This window comes from Brugia malayi (assembly GCF_000002995.4).
Source record: "Brugia malayi strain FR3 genome assembly, contig: Bm_v4_ChrX_scaffold_001, whole genome shotgun sequence".
Lineage (NCBI taxonomy): Eukaryota > Metazoa > Nematoda > Chromadorea > Rhabditida > Onchocercidae > Brugia > Brugia malayi.
The window spans coordinates 7,089,027-7,102,419 of NW_025062479.1; the positions used below are offsets into that span (position 1 = coordinate 7,089,027).

A 13,393-nucleotide genomic window follows, 5' to 3' on the forward strand; every position below is an offset into this window, starting at 1 on the left:
CATCATAAACTATCCTCAGATTTGTCGTGGTTTTATTTGGTGTTATTACTTCGTGATGAGGCAGATAATGAATAATACCAACTTCATTCATTTCCGATGACACTTTCTCAATTATATTGGAATTGAGTTGTTCTTCAATAGTTTGATTGTATCGACTTAGTAATTGAGGTTTCATTTGAAGCCTCCTAATTAACGACTTTAATCTTCCAAGGCAAAGTCCGAAATTATCGCTTAGTTTGTTCTTTGAATCTTTCCAAGGCCAACAAACTTGATATCTTCCCTTGTCCCTAGTGATAGTTTGTTTAAATTGCTGCAATGCTTTTTCATCATTGTCAGAGTTTATTTTGTCTTGTATACCCATTAATTCCAGTTTCCAAAAGTGATCTAAGTCTGGAATATTGACGGCATTGACTTGAGAAATCGGACTTACTGATGTGGTTTCTGAAATACTGTCGTGTATTTCATTTATATACCCACTTCCAGCTATTATAGGTCCAACCTTTGTATGGATCAATGAAAATCCTGATTTTAAGTTCTCTGCTTGGTCAAACTGGATAAACTTGAAGAAGTGATCCGCACCTATGAGTATGTCCGGTTGTTTCCATTTGTTTTTGAAATTACTAAACTGATTTCGTTTGTCTATCATCAACAATTCCTTTTTGTTTAGATTAACTACTTGCAATTCATTCGTCAAGTGGTTAACTGTTATTACATCTAATCGGATTATTTCTTTATTTCCAATTTTTACTCCGATTTCAGTTTTAGTAGTGATACACGTTTTTGGCGTCTTATCACCAAATGAAGCAATTTTTATTTCCATTTCGTTAGTTTCTTGTAGATTCAATCGATAAGCCAAATCCTTTGATATGAACGATAATTGAGAACCAATATCGAATAGAATTAAAGCCTTTTGTTGGATTTTTGGGCGATTTGGATTGGTTACATTTATTTCCTTACATAACAGTAAGGTTCGCTTTTTCCATTGATTTCCTTTTTCGGTAATGGAGTTAGCGATTGTGACTGAACCCAACCTTTCTTTGTTGGAATCCACTGCTTGCGTGAGTTCCTTGTAGTTGTTGGGACACAGTGCTGTATTGTGTGGACTTTTACAATGGAAACACAAAGGTTTCCCTTTTTTACAATCACTTGTTGCATGTCCTTTTCGTAAACATTTGAAACATGCAGTGATTTCTCTCAAACGTTCCATCCGGAGTTTGAGAGTGGGATAGATGTTACATTCATTGTTCCAGTGGTCCTTATTGCAAAATACGCATGGTTTCCTTTTCCCATTTATAGAAATTTTTCCTGGAACCTTTTTTGATTTGATTGTATTATCTCCCTTTGTTTGGTTGATTGTGGCGAAAGCTGACGTTTCGCCTCTAACATTATTTTTGTTTGTTTTCTTCTCCCTTGTGTCTGCTTGACTTCTAGCAACTTCTTCATTTCTTAGAACTAGTTTTGTCAGGTACTGCCGGATATCCTTAACTGACCAACTCGTCGAATCCTCTTTCAATTGGTATAATTTATCAATTATCCACGCTGGTAGTTTATTTTCAATTGTAATTTCGATGCTTGAATGCTCTAAATTTTCACCTATAGCTTCCAGTTGTCGAAATGTTCTCTCCATGGCTTCTATGGTTGCTTTCCACTCTCGGTCATTTTTTTTGATGGTATTCAACTCGTTGTAGAGTGATTTCTTTATAAGGAAAGGTTTACCATATTTCTCTTTTAGTAAACCTATTATAACATCGTAGTTTTCTGGCGCTATATCATAACCTCTTACAGATAACAAAGCATCTCCTTTAAGACATGATATCAGATAGTTTAACTTTTGAATATCTGGGATGCTTTGCTCATGGACTGCTGCCTTGAAACTACACCAAAATTGCCTCCACAATTTTGGATCCCCACTAAACGTTATTAGTGGTAATTGAGGAAGTTTTATTTCTGCTTGATTTGTGTGAATCATACTATTCTTTGGAAATGATTCTTTGACCTCTTCTTGTTTTAAATGTTGTAGTACCGAGCAATATTCATCAGTATGTATTTTAAGGGTAATAATAGTTTCTCTTGTTCTAGTGATTAAACTTAAAATACCTTGTGGATCGTCAACCATATTGGCGTATTTCGTCTCCTCTTCCTTTCTCCTCGTTGCTATTGTCAAGCTCTGAATATTATCCAGCCAATTTTGATTAGCTGTTTCGAGTAACCCAGCATAATATTCGAGATGTGCGATCTTCTCCTTGACGATTCGCAATTTAATTTCGTATTGATGCTGAAGTTCCCCTCGTGATAGTGTTTGAGACGGGGAGGTCAGATCGAGTTCACTTGCTTCTTTAAGAAGTTCTAGAGTTCTCGACTTCGATAATTCGCTTCCTTTTCTTATACTGTCGGACATGTCCCGGCTCGTGGCACCAAAATTGTAGTGGAAGCAAAAATGTTTTTGGAAACAACCTTTATGATTTGGTTAAATTGTTATTCGGGGGAGAAGTTTGATGTCAGGGAGATGTGTTGGATGCCAGCTAAATATTTGGGCAACAATTGAATAAAACTGATTCGGAGGATTGGATGATTTAAAAACAGATCTAATTGACAATAGTATGGTTATAAATCTACATTGATGTTAGACAATGATCCAAACAAAGGAGAGGAGGTGCTTGCATGGGCACCAGTTGCTAATAAAGAGCTTATTAGATAACCGCATGATTATGATAGCTAACAAAGAACAATGTAGATATCCTCATGATTGTAAGGATTGCTAACAAAGAACGATGTAAATTGTTTCAATATGTAGAAGCATAAATTTGGAAACAAAGAGTCCGAAGTATAAGCATTATTTGCGGAAATTACGTAGATATCTTTACTACAATTTGCAACTCATATTTTTAGATCGCGATATTAAAATCCGCGACAATATGAATGTTATATATCAGTGAAAAAGTAGTTATTCTGAATTATTTATTCTTTTCCCTTACTATATTGCGTGTTTGATTGAGATTCAGACGACCATGGTATTTACTCTTTTATCATTATGCATGTGTTTTTTTTCTATTTGTTTCATATATTCCTGACAGTAAATGAAAAATGTGGAGCTCGTTTGCTATTAACTTGCATTTATTTTGAGGTTATTTGTTTCATTAATTTTACTTTATTTCGATTTTTTCTTTTTCATTAAGCTATCATATTGTTATAAAAGTTGTGGAATTCTCTAACGAATGTCATTATCGATATTTGCGTAATCACGACATAAACCGTGATTACGCTATGTACAAATTTATCACAAAGGGTTTTTCCCGTGTTGGTTCCAATTACATTTTTTTTCTTTTTGCTACGTCAGTATTTTGCTCTGATATATTTGGATCTAACTTTTTTGTTTTGATAATAAAGTGGGAACCATCACTGCAAACCCTCGTTTAAAGTTAACCTACATTTAACGTCATTTACTTTCCCTTTATTCAACCCGTTGTAGTGTTTGGTTACTTTCTGTGAGCTTGTTAATTATTGGATATCAATTCAGTTGTGTGAAAAACAAATTCTCATGTCATGATATTATTGAAATGTGGTTATACGACCTTTTAAATTATTGTTCACCTGTATTATTTGGTGAAATATGGGGAAGAGGACATGCTTTTTAATATAAAGAATTAAAAAAATGCAGGTGAACTCCTCTGAGTTGTTTTAGTGAATCGAACAAACCACTTTCTTTAAGCTATTAATATAGGTTAGCAATTTTTGTGTGAAAGTGTCTGTACTTAATTAGGAAATAGGTAGGGTAAATTCACCAGTATTAATTTACCAATTCACTATTCCATATATATATATATATATATATATATATCATGGTTCGAAATTATTGTTCACCTCTAATAAACATACTAATAGTTACGAATTTATTATTGCTTCTTGCCTATTGTTTATTTGTTTCTCTTTTTTTTATACTCTGCTATACCACGACAATCCATAAATTTCTTAGTTCTTTTCTGCGTAATGAATAACTGGATAACTGTGTTCACAAATCCCGATATAATATTTAGGCAACAGGGTAGTAGTTGGAACTGAAAATAGCTTTGTTACAATCCATTTGTTGTTTTTTCAAGAATGTTGTGATAATAAGTTATATGTGGACGGGTGAATCATCATTTGTATCTATTTCCCGATCAAATGGAGACACTTTCACACGAAAAATTTTATCTGCAAAATTTACCGTTAAAATTCTCAGCAGCCCTGGTGGACATAAGGTACAATTTAGCGAAGTGTTTGCTAGCAGTCGGCATGAATTATTTTTAGGAGTAGATGCAAACGACAAGCACTGATGTCATGAGCTGTCGATACAAAACTATAAAAAGGAACAAAATCTTTGTTCTCAACAATTTTAGCCCAGGAAATCATTTCTTTTCCTACTTAGTGCTTTATATGCATTTGCTATACTTGTCATCAAAATTTTAAAAACATAGCAGAAAATTCCATATTATTGGAACCATATTGATGTTTGTTGAAGATTTTCTTCCAGCAACTCATCTTGTTGTGATGTATCCAGCCGTCGATTGTGTATTTGAAAAAATATGCGATACAAATGTGTGATAGTTGAAGCGCCAAGAAGTCTTGAAAAAAATTTTTTCCGTGTACTGTTTGAGTTTTTTCGATTAACTTTTTTCAGTGAAACGCTTTCATGTGAAGATATTTTGATCTCGATTTTATGGAAAAGCCACACCTAAATCTCAGTTGTACAAACTGATGGAGGTCTCCCGTGGTCAGTTATGGTCATAAAAAGTAATGTTTTAAGGAAAATAATCACGTTCGAAATTTCTTTTTGTTATTTTGAAAACATACATAACGGTTTAGGTTTCAATATAAATGTTATATTGCCGTCATTACACGGTGTACGAAAAGTCCACTTCTTTGATGTTTGAATAAGTTCTTGATTTTCTGTATCTCTTTTATTTTTAATTATCGTCTAGGTATCCTCGTTAGTTTTTGTTATGCCGATATACGAACCTTGATGTTCTATTTACAAAGTCAAATTCCATAGCATATTTGGCCGTCAGTTTTCCTTAGTCCACAGTTTCTTTTTGCTCCAAAGTCTTTTAGGTTGTCTTGAGTTAACGAGAGGAAATGCGTGCATAGATTGCTTCTTCTATATCACGGCTTTATGTATGACCTGGAAATGGTCAAACTTTGTACTCTCCCTCAAGCATCGATGGCAAACTATTATTAACGGTTGTCAGCATCAACTTTTGCGTAAACGTTGCTCTCTAACTTTATCTATAACCGAAATCATGTGCGCATAGTATAAATGATAAATTATTCTTACAGTTTTGAATAAATGAAGCAGAAAACTACCTAGGTGAACGATACTTGATAATGGGTGGAATAGCGAAGAAGAAATATGATGTAGAAAGGAATCGTAGCAAGTAGATAGTGTTATGGTTATGATTCCACGATATCTAGTCATCACTCTTTCGCTGTAACAAATGCGGGAATATAAGGAGATCAGTCAGCATTTCAATAGAACATACACTACCATTAAAGTGTGAATCATCTGCATAAGATATAATCGCTAATTTATTCTTTAATTTATTCCATTTTGTTTCTTCCTCATCCAGCCTTATTGGTGTCTCTATGCAAAACAAAGTTCAATAATCATCATAAAACACTATTTCAGTATCATCGACTAATTAGATCAATAAGTACTGATGCCATAAGCAAGCAGGGAGTATTGCAGGTTTTCAACAAATCTAATTATCTGCTTAAAGCTATTCAAATCATTCTTCATTTCAATATTCATTCCATCATTCCAAACCATGGAATCAAACTGCGTTTTTCTTATTTGCACGAACGAACATACCGTAATAGAGGCATGACCTATTGAACAAAAATGGTGTTCGTTTCAACTGAATTGATATCTTCCCTGAACGAGTGATGTTTTTTCTTAGAGCATTCATTGCGACATGTACTTCATAACTTTAACAAGTTTTTTCGTGGAAATTAATATTGCTGAAAAATTTTGAAGATTTAAGAATATTACTTTTCGGGAGACGTTGTTGATTTCGGGATGATTCGCTGGATGAAGTGTAAATTTGTAGAATAACAGAGGAATATAATAATTCCTTTATTAGAAGAAATAAAGTACAATGATTTGACAGAGACGAGTCGTAGTTGTATCACAAACTTGTCGAAAGCGAATCCGTCGTTTCCTTTACCAAACTTGTCGAGAGGCGAAGACTCGTTGATCTATCTTTGTTCTTAGATCAAACAAACAATGCTCCCTTTTTTGGCGCTTAGTGAAAACAATGCCGCCTTATTGATAATACAAAATAATGGCACCTTATTAATGATTATAGCAAGCAAATATGAAGAAACAAAATATATGTAGTAGATAAAAAATGTTACATGATAGCACTGCTAAAGAGTAATCGGTCTTAAAACAAAAAGCTCAAAGTACAAACATTACTTGTAAAATTTCATATATCGTATTTCTTACTCTCATATAGTAGTTTAGTGTTTTGCGACATAAAATTCGCGACAATTGCTAATTTTTTTTATTTTGACCTAAATCAAAACACAACTATCAGTTCGATTTTCTTGTAAGATAAAACAAACCTCTGAATACGAAAATGATACGGATTTCTTTTATCTCCATCCTCAAATCCATTCTTTGCTACTGATACCGTTTTTGATGACATTATTGTTGAGCTAGAAATGGCCATCTCTTTCACTGTAAAACAATATTTAAATTTGAATTAATTTTCAGATGGTAACTTAAAATTAAATTATAATGATAAGGCAAAATTTCGAAAAGATAAAAATAATTTGTAAAGAAAAAAGAAAAACATAATGATGTGTGGACTGCACAATAAGAAAAAGATGCTTTAAAACATGAACTGAAAAGTTCTTAATCTAAATAAGTATCTTCCAGAGTGATCAACTGATACAAACTGCATTTCAAATATAGTATATGCTGTATCAAATAGATCTTCATGACGAAGTAAGTGTAGATTTTAAAATTAAACTGTATGATGCAGATATCTTTTTTTTAATTTAATATGAAAAAATCTTAGATACATTTAAAAATCTGGTCTCATACTTGAAATTAAGATTTCATTTTATGAAATTTACGACTGGTTATCACATGGATAGTTGTAAGCGATGTTGGGAATTACATCTATTCTGAAAAATGAAATCTGAAATCTACGTGAAATGTGTAAGTAAATTTCCGTGGATCCCACGTATTTCATAGTTTTTTTTTTTTACATATCTTATGTGAAATATAAAATTATTAGAAACATTGACAACATTTCCCTGAAAACGTTAGTGTTAATTAATTCATATGCTATTAAGAAACACTTTATTCAAACAAATAATGAAATTAGGAAAACAGAAAATTTAAGAAACTACAGCTTGCATGAGAAATTGATAAATTAATTGCTGTTTAATATGTTGTAAAAGTTTATGGTGAAAATGGATACGCATGTGTTAGGAATGGCAGTAATAGTAAACTTCAGCTATAGCATAAACATATTTCTTTGTGAATAGAAAAAGGTGATTCCTTAGTGCTATAACTTCTTAACAAACTTTCTTTTTTAGAAATGTCTTTTTCCGAAAAGTTTATTATAAAAAAGAAAAGTCTCATCAAGGTATGACACTGTTGTCTGCTTTTGTTCTGGATGAGTTATTATCATTCACTAGACTTGGAAAATGTAAGAAGAAATGCAAACAAAAAAAAAAAAAAAAAAAAAAATAGAACAAAACAGAAGGGAAAGTAGACAGTATAACAAACACGACTATAATTTAAGAATAAAAATTCTCTGCTTAACATTAAATGCCTTATGGAAATTTTTGTTCGTTAAAGGATGTGGCAACATGTTATATTTCATAATGAACGTTTTCAGTGTTATTGAGATGTAACATTAAGTACGCCATGTTTGTTTCGTGCTATCTTATTCCAGCGAGAATTCTTACTCTCAATATTAAATTGTAGATTATACTGACTTTTAAAAAAAAGTTCATGAAAACTCCTCTTCCTCAGAGAACAAGTTGCTGAGAAAGAGAAAAAAAAAACTGTACCAGCTCCAGACCACAAGCAATAAAGGTTTCTTAACAAAAAAATACGATTTCTCGACATAAAATAGACGTGAATTGTATGTTTGTTTAGTTTTCAAAAGTTTGCTGTTGAAATTTTATGCTGAAAGTTGACTTAAAAAACTCAGTGATTTCTTGATTTCAGCTGCCGATGATTTAGGTTTGTGATAATCTCCTTCGGTATTCACTTCCAAAGCTCATGTGATATTCATTTGAATGTTTTTTAAGTCATTTTTAAGTTGTTATTTCATAATGAATGGAAAAGATATTTTTCAGTTAAGTTGCTTTAATTTTTAAATGACAACCTCTATTCTGATGGATTGTTGCACAGAAAAATGACCACCATTTAAAAAAAATCCATTTGGTATATGTGTCTCATGTGTGTTGAAATTAAAATTTTGAAACAAAGCCGGAATATTTACAAAAGTACAAATAATAATGGATGGATGGACCAGGCTAGCCTGTATATTCAGTATCATATAAATAAGGCCGATCTATACATATTCAGTGTCGTCTAAGAAATCAGTTCTTTAAATGTTTTCTATATAAAATAAGAATGAAAAGAGAAATTTCTCATATCGAAAGTGTTTGTGTATCGCTAATGATTTGGAGGAGGGCCAGCAATATCACTGCAATGAATTGCCATTTTTCCAGAGGATGCTCAAGGCCACCGAACATAAAATATGTTTGATGAGTCATGGTGCATTAAACTGCCTGACCATTATTAGTATCTTCTAACACTTTTCTACTTTTTGATAAGTTGCTCTCGAAAATTTTTGATTATTTTTGAGTTTCTTTCTGAATAGATATTGTTTCTTGGTCCGTAATTTGAAATTATTTACATTTTTTTTTTATCTAACTTTTTATTTTTTCATTTTTTTCTCTGTCACCGAAGAACTTGTGTGTCACACGATAATCGAAGAACAAACAGCATGCAGTATAGTGAGAAATTTTTAAAAAAACTTTAAAATGGGCATCCAAATATATCCACGTTATCACAACAGACCTCATTTTTCCATTCCTACCTGTCCTCGATTCCTTTTCACTTCTGGGTTGTCGTTGTGAACCGGATAGCTCGTTCTTTTCTAAAACACTGCGTATCTACCTGCTGTCTGGAACGTTTTTTGGCAGGTAACAGCAACTGCGGCAGAGTATCATTAGTCATTGGGAGTGCGATGGATCACCTGGGACAACCGTCGAGCAATCTCTATCCTCTCCATGCGCATACGCACTACATGTCGCATATGCACTGCGCATGACAATAGCAGCAGCGGTAGTGACGTTAACGCCGTTGTCACCCGTGTCACCTTCAATAGTGTCGCAGTTGGTGCCGTCCCTCTCACCATACTACTGCTGCTGTGTGCAGCTCCGATTCATTTATTTTGTTATTTGAAATTGTGTACATGGACGATGAAATAATGTTTGCCCGCTAGATGTCAAGCATTCTTCACTTGGAGTTTATTTTATTGTTGTTGCTGTTGTAGATTTGCTACTTCTTCCACCGCCTTTTCACATTTTCGTCCTTATTTCTTTCATCATCCAATTTTCTTATTTTCTGATTGTATGTATGAATTCCTTATTCAAATATTTAACTCTAGTTAAGTGTATTTTACCTGCTTCTTACTTTCAATTCAATCCACAGATTAGTGTACTGATTATAACGAATGATTCAATCTTTCCACAAATATGCTAATTTTCTACGAGCAAATTAGAAATAATTACCATGCAATCATAATAGTTGAAAATGTTGAGAAGAATTTAACTGCTAAATTGACTTTTCTGACATGTGAATGTTGCTTAAAAGTTTTTGGAATTCAATGCAAATAACATGTTCATGAGAAGGATTTGCAAGTAAACCAACGCAATCATCAAGGCTAATTTATAACAAGTCAGGAACGTAATTTTTTATTGTGATACTAAAAGCCTTTACAATTTTTATTTTTGGGGTTGAAATCACCTTGCTTCAATGAAACTAGACAAACTGCAATGATTCTTTATTATAAAATATTCTTTGTTTTAAATTCTGTACTAAAACCACTCCATATGAATGTGAAGCAAATTATGGCCATAATTCTCCTACTTTATTTGATATATTAGTTATTTGAGTCATACTATTACATCCATCATTATCACGAGTACAACTCAATTATGATTTACCTGAATACCTTTCCTTGCATTCGCAGAGAAAAGTTTTTTAAATCTCTTTTAAAAATCATTTGTAATTAATAAAGAACCATTGCAGTTTGCTATAGTTTCATTGAAGCAAGATGATTTCAACCTCAAAAATAAAAACTGTAAAGGCTTTCAATATGACAATAAAAAATTACGTTCTTGACTTATTGTAAAATAGCCTTGATGATTGTGTTGGTTTATTTGCAAATCCTTCTCATGAACACATATCAGAAAAAGCAATTTAGCAGTTAAATTCTTCTCAGCAGTTTCAATTATTATGTCAGGCAGAAAGAGAAAATTTAGTTCCAGGATTAGTGATCACTGTTTATTTATTATTATTAATTATTATTATTGCGTAGATAATAATAATGATTATTATTACTTCCCACATCTCTTGATCTTCCATACTAATTAAGTAGTTCCAACTTTTTTTTTTACAAAGGCTTTGAAGAAATTGTTTTATCGGATTGGACTTGGAGTTAAAAATCCAAAGAGATCGTATTGTGAAGTAGGAACTGCAGAATTGTTGTTTTAGTCATTTCAAGATTTTAAGGTTATTGAATAACATGCCTATCACAATTCCAGTTAATACCAAAAATGTTTTTAATTTCACTTATCTCTGTTCGATTCAGAAATCCTGTTGCTGAATTCTTTGACACTTGAAAGGAATTCTCCTATATGCATCGAAGCTTTGTTAAAGATGGTTTTCATTTCTTGCTATTTGAGCTTCATTACTTGCCTTCGTTGATACTATGATACTGTCGACATAAAGATTTTTTTTTGATTTCATTGGCAAGTTTACTTCCGTAATGTTCCAAGTAATAAACGTAGTTGGTAGTAAGAGAGTAATATCCTAATCCTGAATATTACTCCAAATGGAACTCGCTGAAATCGATAATGTTCAATATTCTTTTCTGTTACCTGTCCTTAACATTAACCAAAAGATTCGGTACAAATTCTTTCTGTTTGAAGTAATTCTAATTGCAAAAAGGCCTTTCCAATGTCTGCTGTTATAACAGCCCGCATCATGGGAAACGAAGTAGCACTTCTATCAGTTCGGTAAGAATTGTAGGTCGATGATATAAAATGTCATTCAAGTTTTCCATTCCTTTTGTGATGAGGCGTAAATAATTCCAAGTTTTTGTTATAGTTTTACTTAGACTTCTAACTTTGCGGTGAGCAAGATAATGAATAGCACTAACCTAGTCCATTTCTGGACATATTCTTCCAATAATATTGGATTGTAATTGATCGCCAATTGTATTTGAAAATTATATATCTTTATTACACTGCTGGTAGCGCCAAATTTGTCTTGCAAGTTTTTTGATTTGGGTAGTTTGATGTTTTACAGACAAGAATTGTTTAAAGATTTATGGAAAATTGATTGATAACATTATATGGCAATTATTAGTTAACAGAATGTTAATAGTCTGATATATTAGATGAAAAAGGCATACCGTAATATAATCCTATCGGAAACGCTATGTAAATAAAAAGGAAGACTTACCTATCGAACGTAAGATCAGTTATCAAAATTGAAACATTTATATATGGGTTGCTTCCTGTTATTTTAACCATTGAAGATAATTTGGTAATCGGAAATAAAGATGAGAATTAGATAACTGATTACATTAGACATCTATTCATATTTTACGTGATGAATCAATTGAGTAAAAAATATTTCTATTGTATAAATATTTTGATTGTTTGGAAGTATTTTATAAATTACTTCGGTTTTTTTTTGACCATGAACAGCTCCTTACTGCATCATGTTGAATCACATATGCAAATTATTTAAAATCTAATCCAATCTACATATGGAAATATGGAAATTATTTGATTTCATAGAAACGATTTAAAGGACAAGCTTTGTTGGCCATTAGGGGCTGCTGTTAAATGAGCTCTCATTGAAAATTTTGGACAATCATAAATCATTAAAAATCTCTAAAATCAGTTACATTCTGTTAAGAACAGTGGTGACTAACCATTCTTCTTCCAGATGAAGAATTCAATATCGAAATCATTACTAAAAATAGATTGCCAACCTGGATTCTGGACAAAATGTATCAGTAAGAAGAACAAGAAGAATGGTTAGTCACTAAATTACGACAATTCTTACGAAACTGATTCAAAGAAATAAAGAAGTCACAAGGAACTAATCTTTAGAGTGAATGGACAAAACCTAATCAAAAATGTCACAGAAGAAACTTCAACCCTAGCTAGAATGACTCCTCAAAAATATATTACTAATGCGAATGCAAAATGGCTAGTAAAACTAGAAGACTTTGCACCTTTTGCAATAAGGACAATTTGAATAATGAACATCCAACTTATTCTAGTTCCAAAAAAAGAATGGAACGGCTGAAAGAAAATAACGCCAGTCCAATCAGGCAACCTACTACAGCAAAAGGAAGCATGCACGTTTCCATTCCAAAGGCCTTCATAACACGGCGCTATGTCACACTAAATATAATGATAATGAATAACTTCTTGAAAAAAATCAAGGAAAACACAAGTCTCATAAAGGCAATAAGTCCAATCATAAAGCAGTGGAATCGAAAAGGTTAACCAGTTTTACACCTTTGCGAAGAGGTTGAAATAACCAGTTTGGTATGCTTGGTCTTATTAAGAAATCTTAGTTTTATTTGATAATATTGCATAAGTAACTTGCATATCTAAGAAACTACAAATCGATTAAATCTGGAAAATAATCACCACAGAAGATGAAATTCGCAACATTTGGTAATCGGAACCCATCAAACATCGATTGTAACTAAGGTGTGAATTGGAATAGAAACTATGAAGTAAAAAAGTATGCTGGAAACAATGTAATTTACTTATTGGAGGACATTATTTCTTCAAATCTATTCAGTTTAATAAGACTCAAACTAAAGATTTAGGATTCGCTTTGATCAATACAATAGCCGCTCCAATAATAGCTGGAAGTGGATATGAAGACAAGCACTGTAATCAGTTCCAAGCTCTTATGAAGTGGTAACGCACATCGAATGTTGTGCCCTTCAGAATTAGTAGCAAATTATTGCTATACCTATTAATACTGATAAAGATCGATTCTGGAATTGGAATTTATTGAGATGCAAGAACAACCCGATCTTTATAAAAAGGAGCAAATATTAGAAGG

At 32.4% G+C, this 13,393-nt stretch overlaps 2 protein-coding genes across 2 annotated transcripts; one reads left to right on the plus strand and one right to left on the minus strand.

Annotated features, from left to right (window-relative positions):
• Nucleotides 1–5,147: 5,147 nt before the first annotated feature.
• On the minus strand, nt 5,148–5,452 carry Bm422 (Uncharacterized protein; the record flags this gene model as incomplete). The annotated part of the gene is made up of 2 exons (XM_043073945.1): nt 5,148–5,158; nt 5,341–5,452. 2 exons carry the CDS (start codon nt 5,450–5,452, stop codon nt 5,148–5,150), a joined length of 123 nt encoding a protein of 40 aa, XP_042929879.1.
• A 7,151-nt stretch (nt 5,453–12,603) lies between these two features.
• On the plus strand, nt 12,604–13,249 carry Bm13079 (Uncharacterized protein; the record flags this gene model as incomplete). The annotated part of the gene is made up of 2 exons (XM_043073946.1): nt 12,604–12,814; nt 13,152–13,249. The coding sequence occupies 2 exons, from the start codon at nt 12,604–12,606 to the stop codon at nt 13,247–13,249; spliced, it is 309 nt and encodes a 102-aa protein (XP_042929880.1).
• Between the last annotated feature and the right edge of the window lie 144 nt (nt 13,250–13,393).